The following is an 18,177-nucleotide window of genomic DNA, read 5'->3' on the forward strand; positions in this document are numbered from 1 at the left end:
GCCGTCTCAGGTGGTACTAAAGAATTTCTTTTTAATGTTTCTTTTTGAGAGACAACACACACCTGTGTGTGGGGAAGGGGCAGAGAGAGAGGGAGACAGAGGATCTGAAGCAGACTCTGCATTGTCAACAGAGAGCCTGATGCGGGGCTCAAACTCACAAACAGTGAGATTGTGACCTGAGCTGAAGTCAGACACTTAACCCATTGAGCCCCCCAGGTGCCCCTACTTAATGGTTTTAGTATGTTTTGATCTTTACCAAGTCAGAGATTATTACACTGAGCATTGCAAAATGGAATATTCTGAATCTGTCATTTCATATTCATTGATCAGGTGACTTTGATCTGTAAAAAAGAACTTTTCTCTTTTAAGAATTTATTTTGAGTATCGCTGTGGACTCAGATATTTTAAAAATTGAAATATGTTATCAGTTAGTATTGTTATACTTTTTGATCTTCAGACTGTCCCAGATTTGGCTCGTGGGAGCCCCTTTAAGCCAGTTACCCTGCTGTGTCCTGTTGCTCTGGCCTTACTCATTTTTGAGAACATTTTCGTTTTCTGGCACAAGAAGATGTGCCAGGCCTACCCTATACTTTTCTTGCTCCAGACCTATAATCAGCTTTTGTTTCTGCAGGAAGTCCTGGCTCTTTTCAGTAGGGACCCGTATATACAAACCAGGTCTTGACATTAGGTGTGTTCATTACCAACGGGGTGTCAGTGCGTCTGGACCCACAGCCGCTTTAAAAGGGCCTTTGCTGATGACATTCACAGTTAGATCCAGTTCAGTGAATTCAGTTTATGTCAGCTAGCGTTTACAAGTGATGCAGGGGATAAAGAGAAAAAAAGATGCATTCCTCGTCATGACAAGTTTGCGATTGGGGCTGTGAAGACCCCTCAGTCATTCCTCTATACAGAGCAAATTGTGATATGTGTTACTGTAGTAAAACAGAGAATAGAAAATTGTTCTTGTTTGGCACTTTTTTTCCCCTTGGATAAAGGCTAAGTCTCTACTAAAACACATACTTGAGCATCAGCTCCTTGATACCAGAGATCTGTATTTAATTCAACTCAGTGTTTCTGTGCCCTAGTTTCCTGTGTCTCTGGGTTGCTGTTCAATCAACTTCAATGAGCAATAAAGTAAAACAGCACAGTGTGTGGCATTTTTGAGGTACTCAAAAACATGATAGAAGTAGGGGACTCCTGCCTCGCATCTGCCCTGTTCTGTTCCTTACTCCCTCCATCTCAGCAGAACTCAATTTTGTTCGTGTGATCGCTGTTATAATAATTATTATCACTGATTTTTGAATATTTTTGTTGATAGAACTTAGTGAGCCTGTGCCGAGTGATGCAGGAGAAAATGCAGCCTTCTCTAAATCTGTCCTGCCTGTGAAGCCAGTGGAGATAGAAATTGAAACACCCCAGCAGGCAAAAGCCAGAGAAAGAAGGTAAGATTAGGCATTTGCTTCTGGATTCCTGTCGCATATAATCAGCAAGAGCTGCTATGTGACGAGAGCTTTTGAGAAACACGTAGGAGACCAGGGCTGAGTACCAAAGTGGTCAGGAGCCTTAGGTGGGAGAGCCCTGGGGTCACCTTTAGGACTTGAACAAGAATCTTGGTTTGTTCTCTGGCTGGGACAGGGCGTGGAGAGAGAGGAAACTCTTAGGTATTAAACATCTGTTGTGTCCAAGGGCTCTGCGGGTTGTCTGTTAACTTAAACTTTAAGGTAGTTTGTGAGTGAGGACCTGGGCGCTCTGAGAAATTCAGTAAAGTTTTAGGAGTCACTCAGACAGGAAGTGGATGAGCCAAGATCTAAATCCCTCTCCATCCAACTTGACCCTCATCTTGTCGCACCACATCACACTGCACGATTTGAGGCAGTGCCCCACTGTGGTAGGGAGCCCCCATTCCATCCCTAGGTTCCTGGGACCGCTGTAGCCCCTGGTGGCTTGGGAATGTGTAACACCACACCTTGTAGTTAATGGCCAATGACTCCCGCTGTGTGACAGGCACATCATCAGGCACGAAGAAAGGAGATGATAGAAGTCATTCAAGAAGTGTGAAGTTGGCTTATGGATGCAGGGGACACCGGCATGAGAGACCTCTTACAGCAGAGCAGCACCAACAAATGAGTGTGCACCAATGTAGCACAAAAGTACCCATGCTAAGGGGGGGAATCCGTAATCGGGAGGTCAGACAGGCAGAGAGGACTGCTTGGAGAATGTGCACTTCAAAGCACGTCTGTGCGGCGTGTCGGGTAGAGAAAGTCTAGGCACTTAGGCGAGAAGGACCAGAAAATCTGCAGAAGGTAGCCAGCTTGCAGATTCGCCTGCACAACCTCGTGCGGGAAAACAAGGGGCGCCAATCATGAGACATCACAAGGGAAAGGAAGTGATTGGGGGCTGGGGTCAGGCGTCGCCCGTCTCCCACTTCATCCTCGGATTTTTCCATATGCATGGCAGTGAAAGGATAAAAATGGAGTTCGAGACATATCTTCGGAGGATGATGAACCGTTTCAGTAAAGAAGTCCGTGAGGACACACACAAGGTAAGGGCAGGGGTGAAAGGACAGTGTCCTCTCTGTCAAGGCAAGGTGGTGTGGTGCCAGAACTTTGGTCTCAGTGAAGCCTGGGAATAAGGAAAGGGATCGGCGTGGGTTGAGCAGTGGAGGAAGGCTTTATTGAAGAGAAAGGGCAGAGGACACAGGCTGGGGGGACTGCCCAAGCCGAGCTGAGAGCACATGGTGGGACGACCAGTGTGTCTGCGTCTTGGGGGGTGCGTGCATCGGAGGCCTGTGGAGAGCGAGGGAAGGGCACTTTGATGTCCCTTGGGTCGGCAGCGGCAGCCAGAGGAGGTAGAGACGGCAGAGGTGGAAGAGACCCGTGTGTCTGCAGCAGCCGCAGAAATACGGAGGTGAGGTGAATGCAGAGCAAGGACAGTGAAGAGATGAGACCCCTCCCCCCCCGCCGCCCCAAAGCCTTGAGGAGTATATGGGATAGCTGTGCTGCTTGTACCTTTTGGTAGAGGTGAAAGCAGGGGAAGAGTTAATACGGCTCCCAGATTGTAAGCTTCAGTGAGGGGAGAAGGGTGAGCCACTGACTCAAACGGGGTGGTCATAAGTGGGTTTGACGACGGTTTTGCAGGGAAAATGATGTAAAGCTGTGGGGCGATGGGGAGCAGTCCTGTGATCATCTCATTAGGTTGGGGAGCAGTTGGAACTCAGGTGAAGGGCAGACGTGGGGTCTGCAGTGGGAGGGGCTGGGTTCTTCCAGGGCTGGGGGGCTAGCAGCATGGTGAACCCGTGCCGACCCCCAGCTTGGACAGTTGCTGGCGCTTGTGCGGCCTCGACCTTCTCTCCCACAACTCACTTTTCCTGCCAATCTTTTTGGAGCAAACCCCAGACGTTGTAGAACGTCATCCGTAAATCCTACAGCATATGTCTAAAAGACAAGGCCTTTAAAAGAAAAAAAAAAAGTTTTTATTTTGCAATTTTGAGATTTGATTATTTCTGTGAGGGAATAAGTAGGGAGGGGACAGGGTGACAAAGTCTTGGGAAATGGCTGACATGGAATTTTTCTTTCTGTATGTAGAAATAACAACAAAGAACTCCTGCCCACAAAATGTCACTCAGTCTGGCAGCAGAAACCCCTCCGGTTTTCAGCCTACCATCTTCCCCTTTTTCCCAGGTTCACCTGTTGTGCCTGCTGGCAAATGGTTTCTATCGCAGTAACATCTGCAACCAGCCAGATCTGCTTGCCATCGGCCTGTCCATCATCCCAGCTCGCTTTACCAAAGTGCCACCTCAAGACGTGGATGCCTGCTACCTGTCGAACCTGGTGAAATGGTACGGCCCTCCAGCCCGTCCTGCAGAACCCCAGTGTAGGACTTATGTCTCGCAGAGTCTGGGGGCAGGTCAGTTCCACACACCTTCCCTGAAAGGATCCTATATGCCAGACCTTGGGCACAGCACTGAAGACAGAGAAGCGTCAGGCATGATCTCTGCCCTCGAAGAGCTCCCAGGCTGGCCGGGAAGACCGGTGCACTCAGTTCATCAGGGTAGCGTGCTGGTAGGAGTGCTCAGGAGGGGATGTGCTGGGGCCTGTGGGTGCACAGAGCAGCCGGGGGTCTGGGAAGGCAACCAGGGATGTGAGTGTGGCGGGGTCCTCAGTGGTGAGCAGGGGTCAAGCCGCTCAGACTGGGAAAAGCAGGGCATAGGCAGCCGAGGCTCATGCTCCCTTCCGAGACCGTCCCTTCTGATTTTCTTGGCTATAAAAGAATAGCGAGCATTCCTCTTTGCCATGACCTGTGACACAGGGAACGCCTGGTTTCTTTCCAGGTTCATTGGAACATTTACAGTTAATGCAGACCTTTCAACCAACGAGCAAGATGGCCTACAGACCACATTGGAAAGGAGATTTGCTATTTACTCTGCGCGGGATGATGAAGAGTTGGTCCACGTAAGTGGTCTTCCTGGCAGCACTGTTCTTTAGGACTGTTAGCAAATGACCATGGCAGTCATGTGCCAGATACCGTTCCAGTGTTTTCCATGTTCTTACTCAGTCCTTGTAAGATAAAAAATAGGTTCTGAAGCTCAGAGAGGCCAAAAAACTTTCTCAGGGTCATTCCGTTGGGAAGCCCTGGAGTCCGGATCGAGACCAGTGACTATTGCTTGCCGTCCTGGAGTACAGAGCACTTCAGTTTTGGTCAGGCGCCCTCGACTTGTTTCCATTAAATATCCAGAAATTACGTCCAGACATCCCAGGGAAATGGTTTTTCAAACACTGGCTGCCGAAATCCTTCAGGAAGTGTTTTCCTCCCTTCCAGTTTGAGCAGCGACACTGGCCGGTTGCTGTGCGGCGAGGAGAGTTCTGTCCACCAAGATGTTGTTGTGTCTGAAAAACAGAGGTAGAAATGCAGTTTTACCCCTGAAAGATTCCTGTTAATCACGTATGCTTGTGTCTGAGCTCCAGCTTTTCTCTTTGTTCAGGGCAAGAGACCAGACTTCTTGGATCTTAAGAGCCCAAATGAGAGGCATCTTTACCTGTCTTCTGATCTGGCTTGAAAAAGTCTCATATCTGACACGGCCAGGAATCATGCCAAAATGCCACCTCCCAGGGACAAGCATTAATATTTGAGTTCTGTCCTCCCTGTCTTTGTTGCTGTGTGTATTTGCAAAGTATTTTCCCACCCCAAAATGATACCGTGTGCCCATTAAATAGTTACCCGGCATTCTGCTTCCTCCTCCCTCTCCCTCAAGCACCTGGCAGCCACCGGTCTGCCTTCCGTCTCCACAGATTTACGTGTTCTGGATGTTTCATGTGGAAGCAATACAACCTGTGACCTTCTGTGACTGGATAGACCACATGTTGTTTATTCATCAGTTGTTGGGCATTTCGGTTGTTTCCATCTCTTGGCTGTTGTAAGGAGCACTGCCGTAAACGTGTGCGTACGTGTACTTACTCGAGCTCTTGTTTTCACTTCTTCTGAGGAGTGGAGTTGCTGGGTCATTCCGTGTTTAACTTTTTGAGGAATCGTCAGACTTTTCCACAGCGGCTGCACCGTTGCACATTCCCACCAGCAGGGTGCAGGGACTCCACTTTGTCCACATCTTCGCCAGTGCTCGTTGTTTTCCTTTAAAAAATTTTTTTTATTGTAGTCATCCGAAGGGGTGTGAAGTGGTATCTCGTTGTGGTTTTGACTTACGTTTCCCTGGTGACTCATGATGGTTAGCGTCTCCATGTGGTTATTGGCCATTTGTATATCTCCTTCAGAGAAATACCCAAGTAAATCCAATGCCTGTTTTTTAGTTGGGTTCTCTGTCTTTTTTTTTGTTCAATCGTGAGAGTTCTGTATGTACTCTAGACACTAGGCACCTGTCACGTATGCAAATATTCTCTCCTATTCTGTAGGTTGTCTTTTCCCTTTCTTGATAAAGTCTGTTGATGTACAAAAGTTTTCATTTTGTCAAAGTTCAGTTTTTCTGTTTTTCCTTTGTTCCTTATACTTTTGGTGTCATATCTAAAAATCCATTGCCAAATCCAAGCTCACGTAGATTTCTTCCTCTGTTTTCTGCTAGGAGTTTTATACTTGTAGACCTCTTACATATAGGTCTTTTATCCATTTTGAGTTACTATTTATATATGATGTGAGGTGAGCATTCACCTTCATTCTTTTGCATGTGGAGACACAGTCGTTCCAGCACCCTTGGTTGAGGAGACCGCTCTCCCAGCTATCTGTTGTGTTATCTTCACTGTTGGCCGAAGAGACAAGATTTTCAGTGGGGATTGCATGGTCTTGGCACCCTCATCAAAAATCAATTGCCCAAGGATGTATGGGTTAATTCTAATTCCATTTATCCACCATGACTCCTTGTCTCCTCTATTCTGACAGTTTCTCAGTCTTCTCTTGTCCTTGCTATCTTGATACTTTTGAAGAATACTGCTTAGGAATTTTATAGGGGGTCCCTCAATTTGGGTTTCTTTGATGTTTTCTCACCCCCTCTGCTTTTAACTTCAGAAGAAACGTGCAAAAGTAATCTTTTTTTTCGTCACAACATGGCTTTTCATGGAAAACTCACCCTCCTATTTCTGGCTTTCTCAGCTGGGCGTTACAGTAATTCAGGAGAAGCGGGTCCCTGAGGTCCGCATGGGAAGATCTTGCTCAGATACTTTGTCACTGTCACTGTCGCTGTTTTGGAGGTTTATTCCCCCAACCAGGCTCCCATCCTTACAGGGTAACAGATTTTTAGAGTCGCAGCCTCCAGTTGAAAGACTCCTTGTGGGAAAAATGGAAAATGGAGTAGACTTTGGGGATCTGGTGATAATGATGTTTTCTGTTTTTTCTTCTTAGAGTGATGTCATTTAATTATTTTCTCTTAATCACATGCACGACATATGTTGAATACAGAACAATCAGAAGATAGATAAATTGGAAAAAAAATCACCTGTAAACACCCATATCCACAAAATGGGTCCTTTTCTAAACACGCTTATATGTTTATATTTCTATACTTTTTTTTTTTTTTTACAAAAATTAACATTACACATAAAAAGCAAACCATTTTTCTACGAAGATAAATCTCTTCAGCATTATTATTATTATTATTATTATTTTACATTATTTTTCAGAGAGAGAGACAGAGCACAAGTGGGAGGAGGGGCAGAGAGAGAGGGAGACACAGAATCCAAAGCAAGCTCCAGGCTCCTAGTTGTCAGCACAGAGCCCGACACAGGGCTTGAACTCACAAACCGTGAGATCATGACCTGAGCCAAAGTCGGATACCTAACCGACTGAGCCACCCAGGTGCCCCTCTCCAGGATTATTTTTAATAGTGTGGAGGTTTCCAGCCTTTCTTGCTTGGTTGTTTCTGACTTTTCCCCGTTATAAAAATCTACCCACAAGAAACAACATAGAATTAGTTAAATCCTCATATTTTTTTTTCTTAGAATAAATGTGTCATTGTTTTTCATTGTAGATATTTTTACTGATTCTCCGGGCCCTGCAGCTCCCCACCCGACTGGTATTGTCTCTGCAGCCGGTTCCTCTGAAGTTACCTACAGCAAAGGTGGGGTTCTCCCAGAGGGTAGTTGTGTCAATAAGAAGGGAGAAATTCTCGCACTTCACAAAAAAATTGATCATTGGACTTTTTTCAAGGGTTGGTATTCACAGGGCATGGGCCTCTTGGAGCCTGCCTTGCACGTCCCCTGTGTTGGGAAGACTGGACACCAGTGGGCCTCCGGCAGCCTGAGCTTGATGGAGCTTGAGGTGTAGAGAGGGGTCTGAGAGAGATCTTGGCTCCTTGGTGGGTTAGTTTCTGCCGTGAGGTGCAGTAGAAAGGCCCCATCCTCCTCCCCCTCCTCCTCGTCAGTGTGGAGTGATAGCGGGTGAAGGACTCTGCATTCCGCCATCGTCTAAGGAGGAGGCTCGGTGCTGTACTCACTGCACTGTTAGCACGGTCTGAAACGTAGTGTCAGAGGTGGATTTTTTTTGTTTTTAAGTTTACTTATCTATTTATTTATTTTGAGAGAGGGACAATGAGTGGGAGAGGGGCAGAGAAGGAGGGGGACAGAGGATCCGTAGTGGGCTCTGTGCTGACAGCACAGATGCAGGGTTCGAACTCGAAACCATGAGATCATGACCTGAGCCAAAGTCGGCCGCTCAACTGACTGAGCCGCCCAGGTGGCCCTGAAATTCTGTATTCTTAATGCAACAACTTTATTAAGTCTGTCAGTATTTTGTTTGCAAGATACGTTATGTGCCAAAAAAAAAAAAAAAAAAAAGTACATTGTATGCAAGGTGTGTATTATTGCCAAGGACACTGAGATTCAGAGGTTCATATGTACCTAATGATATGTTTATGGGTACATACGGAGACGTTTATAGGTGTTTATGTATAAGTCTATATGTAAAAAATATTTGAAGCAAGTGAATAAACGTCTGCATACTTTACTGGCACCATAGAAGAAAGGAGAAACAGAGCTGGGATTGGAGCCCAGGTTTGTCTGTTTCCGGTGTTCTTTTCCCCGGGCTACACTCCAGAGTGGAAAGAGTCACACTGTGGCCTGTCTAAGGTGCCTTGGGTTTCAGTGAATGCCGTCTTACAGTCCTAAAGTCGAGCCAGCCTGTCACTGTCTGAGCTGGGGACATCCTGTGTACATGGGTTCTGTAGCCAGTGACTTGGGCCTGGTAGATTATAGGATCTCCTATCATTAGCAAAAAAAAAAAAGAAAAAACAAAAATTCCTCTTCTGTTTAAGGGAAAGAAAGCTTCCAAGGAGAGATCTACAGAGGGTCCCGGAGGCTCCTTGGAAACTTCCAGCCCAGTTCCGGAAAACCAAGCTAAACCCAAGAGTGGCAAGGGGACCGGACAAGAGAGCACTCCTTCTGCAGGCACTGGCAGTCCGAGCGCCAGAGGGAAGAGGAGCAAGGCAGCCGCAGTTGGGAAGAAACGGCGTGGGCCCTCCTCCAGTGAGGAAGAGGAGCGCAAGGCGGGGGGGCAGGAGGAGGGCCCCCGGAGACGTCGGCAGGGCCGGGAGCGGCAGGTGGCCTCCAGGGTGTCGTACAAAGAGGAGAGTGGGAGTGAGAGGGGCAGCAATGGCTCTGACTTCGAGCCGTCCAGTGGGGAAGCCCGTCATTCATCCGATGAGGATTCTGAGCCTGGCCTTCCCAGGCAGAGGAGGGCCCCGGGCCCCCAGAGGACAAAGGCAGGGTCTAAGAGTGACTCCAGGACCCACCGTGGAAGGCACCCTAGGCGCTCTGGCTTTCCGGCAGCGTCCACGAGCTCTTCGAGCAGTAAGAGCAAGCGAGGCAAGAAAATCTCCAGTGATGGTGAGGGGGCACAGAGAGGGACAGCGGCCGGCAGAGACCAGTGGCTGGAGGTGTTCTGTGAGCAGGAGGAAAAGTGGGTGTGTGTGGACTGTGTGCACGGTGTGGTGGGCCAGGCCGTGGCCTGTTACAAGTACGCCACCAAGCCTATGACCTACGTGGTGGGCATCGACGGTGACGGCTGGGTCCGGGATGTCACCCAGAGGTACGACCCAGCCTGGATGACCACAACCCGCAAGTGCCGAGTTGATGCCAAGTGGTGGGCTGAAACCTTGAGACCGTATCAGAGCCCGTTGGTGGAGAGGGAGAAGAAGGAGGACTCAGAGGTAAGGCTGGCGGGGAGGGAGGACGAGGGGACTCAGAGGGAAGGCGGGCAGAGAGGGAGGAGGAGGAGGACTGAGGGAAGACTGGCAGGGAGGGAAGAGGAGGGGGACTCAGAGGGAAGGCCTCAGCTGCCACAGGTTCGAGGCCCATCTTGGTGCACCTTATGTGTGCCCAGCCCCATGTGGGGTTATCTTTGAGTGTGAGCTCCTATAATTATCACAACAGTACTATAGAGCTGGGATGATTATTGCCTTAATTTTACCAGTTAAAAATGTAGGACCTGAGAGATAAACTGCCTTCGTACTTGAACCCGTGTCTATCTGGGTTTGAAGGCATATACTGTGTGTGTTTTTAGTTATTGCCTAGTTGTAAATTTGGAGCTTGAAAATAATTTATGCAAGTCCTATAAATTGCACTCCGTGAAGAAAAACTCATGAATGTGATGGTCCTCTGTGTCCCCGCCTGTGCCCCCCCCCCCCCCCATGCACACTCAAAGGAGCACACACACACAAATGTCCCTCCTCGGATCTAGAACACTCCTCTCCTGGGAAGGGAGGGACTCCGGAAGGCACTCTGGGAAGCAGGCTGCTAAGACATAGTACAGTGTGTGTGTCCTAGGACTCCCCATTGACCCGAGCCCCTTACGCATGAGTTATGTTGGGTAGAGCTCAGCCTTTGCCCAGATTTGCCAACGAATTAGTCCCACCTTGTCAGGACCGGTGAAGCGTGGGTTTATGTGCCACTCTCCGTAGCCGTGCGGTTCACTCTGCTGAGAGTTCAGTCCGGCGGCGTTCGGGCTCATTTTACTCAGAAGTGATGGGGAGGTGGGAATTGTGCAGGTGGCGTCCTGACTAAAGTGTTTGCGGTGGAGGCTGACCGCGCTCCTACTCCCGACCACTCCGCCTTGCCAGTCCTTGCCAGTCTACGAGGGCCGTTTAGAAAGATGCCAGGGAAGGCGCAGGGCCTTTGGGGAATAGGATGTGAACTACAGCAGGGGAGTCGCCCACTGAGAAATCCAGAGCCTCGAAGAAGGGCTAGGAGAACAAGTAGTAGTTATAGCGGACTAAGCCGAGTCACACAGCGTGAACAGCCCCTTTGAGTGTCCCGGGAGAGCGGGGTCAAGTACACGCGCACTGCAGGCTAGTGGTGTCACTTCCGCGTGAGGCCGCCTGAAGAAAGCCCGTGTGTCTTCCCCGAGGAACAGAGTAGGCGCTGCTCTGCGAGGGCTGCCAGGGGTCTGAGCGCTGAGAGTGAATAGGTTAGGTGACCCTTCCGAGCTGCCACGAGCCACAGAATTACATGCTTCTGCAGCTTTTGATTTATCTAAAATCTATCTGGGGACGTTACTGTTACTGGTGCTTGTTAAACCTCTGCTCCACTGTTTCCGAACAAGGGGGTCTAAGGATCGCCCACCTCAGACCTCCCCTCCTCTTCCAGACATGTTCAGTGTTGTCTCTCTGGCCTTTGCAGTTTCAGGCAAAGCACCTGGGCCAGCCTTTGCCAACGGTCATTGGCACGTATAAGAACCACCCTTTGTACGCCCTGAAGAGGCATCTCCTGAAATACGAGGCCATCTACCCCGAGACAGCCGCCATTCTGGGGTATTGTCGAGGAGAGGCTGTCTACTCCAGGTGCGTGAGGCGGCCCGGTGGCTTTGTCTTCCCGATGGCCCGGGACTAGCGGCCTTCTGGGGCAGGGGGCTGCTAACGTCGGCCCTTTAGTCAGAAGGGTTGAGCTTTGTGGTGTGTGTGCACGCTGTCCCATGTGGGACGTGGGTAGAGGGATTGTAGCTTAAAGATGAGAACAACACGGATTGAAAGACCAGCAGGTGAAGAAAGGTTATGGGGAGAAATAAAAAGTACAACAAGGTCTGTATAAGAATAAAAAAACATACCCATAAAATAGAAGGAAGAAAAGATTTGATCCTGACAAACTGAGTGCATATTTTAATGGGGACAAAACTTCTCTCCGGGAAGATGAAAACGTTCTGGAGATGGATGGTGGGGACGGTTACTCGACACTGTGAATGCAGTTGATGCCACTGAACTGCACACTTAATTACGGTGAAGATGATGCATTTTATGTATATTTTCTCCACACCAAAAAAAAAAAAAAAAAAAAAAAAAAAAAATTGCCAGAGAATGGGGGAAGGGAATAAGAGAAAATGAATGTAAAATATACACAAAATGAAAACAAATCACTTTAACGTCAATTTAATGTGTGGAACAGAGAAATGTAGAAGCAGCACTTTTAAGAAATAGCAGATGAGAGAAATAATAACTAACAGAAGTGATTTTTTTAACACATGGTAATGCAAGACCAAAGGTAGAGTAGAGGAAAGAGAAAACCAGGAAACCGGGAAATCACACGGGTGGGTGGAGTGAGTCCTGTGCGCAGGAGTCAGCCCTGCAGGGAGACGGCCACAGCCCCTGTTCAGGGTCTGTGGTGGGACTTCGTCTTCCAGCCTGCTCAGGGCCTCAGCTGCGACGACGAGAGGCCCCCGGGGCCCGGCCGCCCTAACCGAGGCGGTAAGGCACAGGCTTCCTGACGCGGTTGCGGGAGAGGAGGTCTGGTAGGAAGAAAGCGCCAGCATGATCCGCAGGAACCACCACGTCCACCATAGGAAGAAAGCATTAGAGGTGGACGGTTTTTCTGGTAGTAAAAGACACCAAGCAAAGTGTGCCATTTAACCCTTTGAGAGCATACAGTCCAGTGCTGTTAAGTACATTGACATATAATGTACACATAATGTATGTAATGTACATATATGTACGTATAATGTACATTTAAATGTACAACCATCCGCCCCTGCATCTCCAAAACTTTTTCATCTTCCCAAACTGAGACTCTGTCCCCGTTGAACACTAACTCCCCGCCCCGCTTCCCACAGCCGCTGGCACCCACCCGCCTACTTTCTGTCTCTGTGCATTTGACTCCTTTCAGGACCTCGCATGAGTGGGACCATGCAGTATTTGTCCTTGTGTGCCTGACGCCCGGGGGGTGAACACTTGTTGCTTTCCTTTCTGGCTTTTGTGAACCGTGCCGCTGTGGACAGGGGTTGTGCAGCTGTCTCTTTGAGACGCTGCTTCCGGCTCTTTGGGGTGTATGCCCAGAAGTGGTGTTGCGGGATCATGTGGGACTTGGGTGTTTCACTTAGTGAAGAACCGACACGCTATTTTCCACAAAGCCTGCATTGTTTTACAGTCTCCCCAGCAGAGGACAAGATCCCAATATTTCCACACTCTTGCCGACACTTGTGTTCTGGTTTTTGTAGTCATAGCTGCCCTCATGGGTGTGAAATAGGAGCCGAGATTTATTCTGACAGGGCTGTGTCCACTTCCCCGCTGTGCTCCTTGGGAACGTCCAGATAGTGCCCGCCTGCCCCGCCTAAGACCGTGACCACAACTCCTTTGGGCAATCGGAGATGGGCTGCCTTCGGCAGGAGTGTGGGTAGCGCTCCCAGCTCGGACAGGGATGCTGTGGACAGAGGAGCGCTGCCCCCGCGCTGTGGACCTGGAACGTGTCTGGTCCTCCAGCAACCTGCCAAAGCAGAGAGGACAGAGCTCATTACCCCTGATCGACAGAGGAGGACGCTGGGGATCAGGAAGGGAAAGTGTCTTGTCCGGGGTCACTCTGTTAGGCAGTGGCACAGAGGAGGCAGTACGCCCCTTGTGCCCCGTCCTGTGCCGAAGGTCAGCCTCAGACGGGGCGGTTGGTGAAGGGCCTGATTTCTGCACTGGAAGGGCACTCAGTGCCCTTGTTCACTGGAGCCGCGCTCTGGGCAGAGCTCAGGGCTGCCAGCTGAGGAAGAGACAGCCTTGCCCTGTCAAAGAAGGCGCAGTGAGGACAGCAGTTGAAACTTGTTGGAAAGTCGCCTTGCAAGGCTTGGCTATAGCTCTTAGCTCTGGAAGGAGAGTGAAACCAGAGGCTCTCTCTAATCAGGCTGCTGGGAATTAATGACTCTCTCATATGCATGGATCTTATTTCCGTGGTAATTCGTAGTATAGTTTCTGTGTAGTCTTCCTTGGGGTTCACTGCCCCTTCTTTGGACACTCGTCCCTGCCCCCATCTCTGTGTTTAGCAGCAGACCAGGCCTTTGGCAACCACGCACTCGCTCAGGTATCTTCTCCTCTACAAGCTGCAAAGGGACTCTCACTGTGGGAGAAGGGGGCAAGCCTTGGCATGAAGCCTAACACAGACAGATAACTCCATCAGGTCAGGACTTGTAAGTGGACGCATCCCCCCAGAAGATAGGAAGTCCAGGTTAGCTGTTTGCCTAACGCAGGTCCCCCAGTTCCCTCAGGAGCAGAGCCTTAGGAGAGAACTGAGGGCTGAGAGCATCCTTCTGAGAGGCTGTGTGAGGCCTTGCCTCTGTGCACACAGCATTTCTTTGGTGCGTGTGAACTGAGTTTGTCCTGTGTCTCCCCCTGTTGGTTCCTGCAGGGATTGCGTGCATACCCTGCACTCCCGGGACACGTGGCTGAAACAAGCGAGAGTGGTGAGGCTGGGAGAAGTGCCCTACAAGGTAACCACTGGGGGGCGCGCGGAGGGCAGAGGTGAGGGCACTAAGGGCTGCTGAGTGCGCGCCCAGGAGAGGGACCCAAGTCTGACTTTTCTGGCTTCAGAAAGATTGGAGGAAGGGAAAAGCATTCAAATATGGCTTACTTGAATGAGGAATTTGCCAGGTATGGATCATTCAGAGCATGCAAGAAGTTTCATGTTTTTGAAGGGTTGGAAAACAGAGGCTGCAGGTGACCCTTTACAGAAAACCCTTCCCTGGAGCAGCTCATGTGCCCAGGCGCCAGTCCTTAGCCCCTTACGCTGCGCCCATACCACTCCTCCTTGTAGAAGTTATGCAGCCTTGTGGCCAGTCCTCCCGAGTGAAAAATCTGGCCACTAGACATCCTTGGGGATGTGCCGGGGGTCCCAAACTCCGTGCCTTGCACGGTGCGTGACATAGGCAATTTCCGGGCGTGAATCCTGGCACTGTCACTCACCCGGCCGTGGGGCCTTAGTGACTTCATTTCTGAGTCCAGTTACCCTGTGAGTGGTGAAAGCGCAGAGCATGGCATGGCCGGGAAAGGCCGGGTCTGGCCCTCGGGAGCTGCCACTGCAGGTGGACGCTCTATACCTCCTGGGCTGCTCCTCTGTAAAACGCAGTGACAGAGCCTACCTGCTGGCTTTGTTGGCAGAGCTGAATAAGCTAACACAGAAGCACTGGGCCCAGTGCCCGGGACGGGGAGCGCTCTGCAGGCGTTGGCTAGTGGTAGCAGCCTGAGGGGTCCTGGTGGTACTAGGACCTGTAAAGGGGGTAAAAAAAACACACCCGTCTCGGGTTTGTTGGGGCGGTTAAATGAGGCTGTGGCTGTAAAGCACTCAGCACAGTGGCCCGTATACAGTCAGTGCTTAGGAAGTGGGTGTCTGTGTCGTTAACTGGCTGTTCCCTCTGGCGTAGATGGTGAAGGGCTATTCCAACCGGGCCCGGAAAGCCCGCCTCGCCGAGCCCCAGCTGCAGGACCAAAATGACCTGGGTCTGTTTGGCAGGTGGCAGACGGAGGAGTACCAGCCCCCCGTGGCTGTGGACGGCAAGGTAAGGGCGGTGCTCAGTGGGGTCAGGACCCAGGCCACTCCATTCTGCAGCTGGCTCGACCTGGTGTCCCCCCCCTCTGCAGGTCCCACGGAATGAATTTGGGAACGTGTACCTCTTCCTGCCCAGCATGATGCCTGTCGGCTGTGTCCAGCTGAACCTGCCCAACCTGCACCGCATAGCCCGCAAGCTGGACATTGACTGTGTCCAGGCCATCACTGGCTTCGACTTCCATAAAGGCTACTCCCATCCCATGTGTGTGCGGGGCCTTCCATGGAGGCCAGGAGGGGCGGGGCATCCTGGAGAAGGGGCAGGAAGTCAGTGTGAGGGTGGAGGCCATTTTCCGGGTTTTACTCTGGATTTGCAAAGTCAGCCTTAGCACTTTACCTTTTACTTTCACACTTCTACTCTGGCTTTCAACCAGAGGCAGCAAAACTACTGAAACCAGCATGCCGATGACTCTGGATGAAAACAGTTTCCTGGGGGTGGTGACAGCATGCTTCCTGCTTGGTGGCCTCTGTCCTCCCATGGGGTGGGGGTGGGAGCCCTCTTCCCAGGTGTCTCAGGCAGGCCTGGGGAAGAAGATGCGGTGTTAACGGGTCCACAGGCCTTCCTTTGCACGGACAGTGCTGTGGCTGGGATTGTAGGCGGCTGATGCAGGGAATCCTTCAGGGCTCTAAGTGCCTAGGAGCCACCTGCTGGCCTCCACGAGTGGGGAGGAGGAGAGGCCAGAGCAGGCGGCAGGCTCGTAAGACGATCCGCGTTGCATCCCCACAGAACTGACGGCTACATTGTCTGTGAGGAATACAAAGACGTGCTCCTGGCTGCCTGGGAAAATGAGCAGGCACTCATCGAAAAGAAGGAGAAGGAGGTGAGCAGCCTGGCCAAGGTGGGCCTAGGTGGGGGGCCTGAGGTGCGAAAGCAGAATCGCAGGGGGACGCAAGCCCCCAGGTGGGGCAGGGGCCTCACTTGCACCGTGAATGAAAGGAGACTGTGCGCTTGAAAGCTCTTTCCAGCTCTTGCACTTTGTGGAAGGCACCCTAGGGAGCCAGCCCCGGTGAACAGGGTTCTGTCTGCACCTCACAATCCACCATCCTTGTCCACAGTCTGCCTGGATCCCAGCTCTGGGGACCCTGCACCTGCTGGCCACACCTGCCTCTGTTGAAAGGAATCGCCCGTGGTCCAGGTCTGCATGGCCTCCTCCTTGAGGATGTTAGGGTCGCTAACAGTTCACAAGAGGCTTCTGTTTTGCTGCCTTTTATGTGCCTCATTTTATAAATCACACTGATTTTTTTTTAAATGTTTATTTTTTTATTTTTTTAATTTTTTTTTTTAACGTTTATTTATTTTTCAGACAGAGAGAGACAGAGCATGAACAGGGGAGGGGCAGAGAGAGAGGGAGACACAGAATCCGAAACAGGCTCCAGGCTCTGTGCTGTCAGCACAGAGCCCGACGCGGGGCTCGAACTCACGGACCGTGAGATCATGACCTGAGCCAAAGTCGGACGCTTAACCGACCAAGCCACCCAGGCGCCCTTAAATGTTTATTTTTAAGAGCGCGCGTGCGTGTCGGGGAGGGTCAGAGGGGGAGACAGAGGATCCGAAGCTGGCTCTGCACTGGCAGCACAGAGCCCGATGTGGGGCTTGAACTCACGCACCATGAGATCATGACCTGAGCTGAAGTTGGATGCTTAACTGAGCCACCCAGGCGCCCCAGTCACATCGATTTTGAAACAGACTTGCACAACTGAGAAACTCACTTAAGCTCAAAATCTTATTTCAGATCTTTATATATTCACAGGTTCCATCTTGACATTTTTCCTGAAAATGGCAGTACTTAACGTTTTGTGCCCTCCGTTTTATTCTGCCTGCAGAAAAGGGAGAAGCGGGCCCTCGGGAACTGGAAGCTGCTGGTCAAAGGACTGCTCATCAGGGAGAGGCTGAAGATTCGCTACGGGGACAAGGTCAGTGTGGCTCTTTTGGAAAGAAGACAAGCCCAAGTGGGACTCTGAACCATGGGCCCAGATTCTGCCCAGAGATGGCTTATGTTTTGACACCACGGTCCTGTGTCTCTGAGGCCCCGTGTCCTTATTTTGTTGGGAAAGGTGTCCCTAAAATGAGCCTCAGCCAGCTCTTTGAGACCCCAGTTCTACCCCGACACCACCTATTCTGTTTCTGCACGAGCCAGTGCCTGCTCTGGGTCTGATCTCATGCTAAACCCATCCAGGGAGGGACAGGCACCCTGCATTTCTGTGTTTGACATGAAGGGTGACAAGTTCTGTGTCACCCTTAGCCTTGCAGTGTGCCCTGTGCCTGTGACCATCCTCCAGGCCCCGGGGTTGCTCATTTAATTCACATCCCCGAGCACCTGCCCCGGCTGGGCTGGCCATTGGGCGCAGGTGCAAAGTTGACACGTAGCCCTCAAGGGCCTCCCCAGGGAGGCCCGTCCCCACAGTTATGTGGTGTGTTCAGTCTGGGTCAGACACAGAAATGTGCTCTGGGAACAGCTGTAACCACACCTATTTTCTTCCCCGTCTCCAACCCCCCATGCTGCCAATTTGCCTTTAAAAAATATTTTGTTGTCACGCTTCTCCCTCACATCCCTTCGGTGACCTTTCACCAGGCTTTATGTTGACCCTTTCCACCTGTGTGTTTCGCCTTCTGCCTCCCAGCCCTCCCTGCCCAGCTCCCCAGCCTGGCGGTCAGGGAGTGCCGCCTCGGAGCATTTGGCACTGAGAGTTGGTCCTTTGCAGTTGAAGACATTAATGCGCTTTTTCCCAAGTGAGGTAGAGTAGTAAGTGCAAAGCACCAGTCCGGTGATCTAGATTCGGCCGTACGCTCCTGGAGAGCAGTTTCCTGCATAAACATCTTTGCGATTCCCAGCACCGAGCTCAGAGCGAGTTCTCCAGTACTTGCATGGAGGAGTCCCCAGTCTGAGGAAGGCTCTTC

The 18,177-nt window shown here is 50.7% G+C and overlaps 1 protein-coding gene across 1 annotated transcript in view; it reads left to right on the plus strand.

Moving 5' to 3' along the window:
• XPC (XPC complex subunit, DNA damage recognition and repair factor) overlaps window positions 1-18,177 on the plus strand; it is a 28,808-nt gene that overhangs the window by 9,711 nt on the left and 920 nt on the right. The window contains exons 4-15 of the mRNA XM_049641062.1: window positions 1,319-1,442; window positions 2,458-2,542; window positions 3,681-3,838; window positions 4,331-4,451; window positions 7,469-7,558; window positions 8,750-9,643; window positions 11,112-11,272; window positions 14,085-14,166; window positions 15,097-15,231; window positions 15,314-15,483; window positions 16,006-16,099; window positions 17,103-17,192. Of these exons, the coding sequence (XP_049497019.1) occupies window positions 1,319-1,442; window positions 2,458-2,542; window positions 3,681-3,838; window positions 4,331-4,451; window positions 7,469-7,558; window positions 8,750-9,643; window positions 11,112-11,272; window positions 14,085-14,166; window positions 15,097-15,231; window positions 15,314-15,483; window positions 16,006-16,099; window positions 17,103-17,192 (2,204 nt within the window). The remainder of the gene's footprint in view (window positions 1-1,318; window positions 1,443-2,457; window positions 2,543-3,680; window positions 3,839-4,330; window positions 4,452-7,468; window positions 7,559-8,749; window positions 9,644-11,111; window positions 11,273-14,084; window positions 14,167-15,096; window positions 15,232-15,313; window positions 15,484-16,005; window positions 16,100-17,102; window positions 17,193-18,177) is intronic.

Source organism: Panthera uncia, chromosome A2, assembly GCF_023721935.1.
Source record: "Panthera uncia isolate 11264 chromosome A2, Puncia_PCG_1.0, whole genome shotgun sequence".
Taxonomy (NCBI): domain Eukaryota; kingdom Metazoa; phylum Chordata; class Mammalia; order Carnivora; family Felidae; genus Panthera; species Panthera uncia.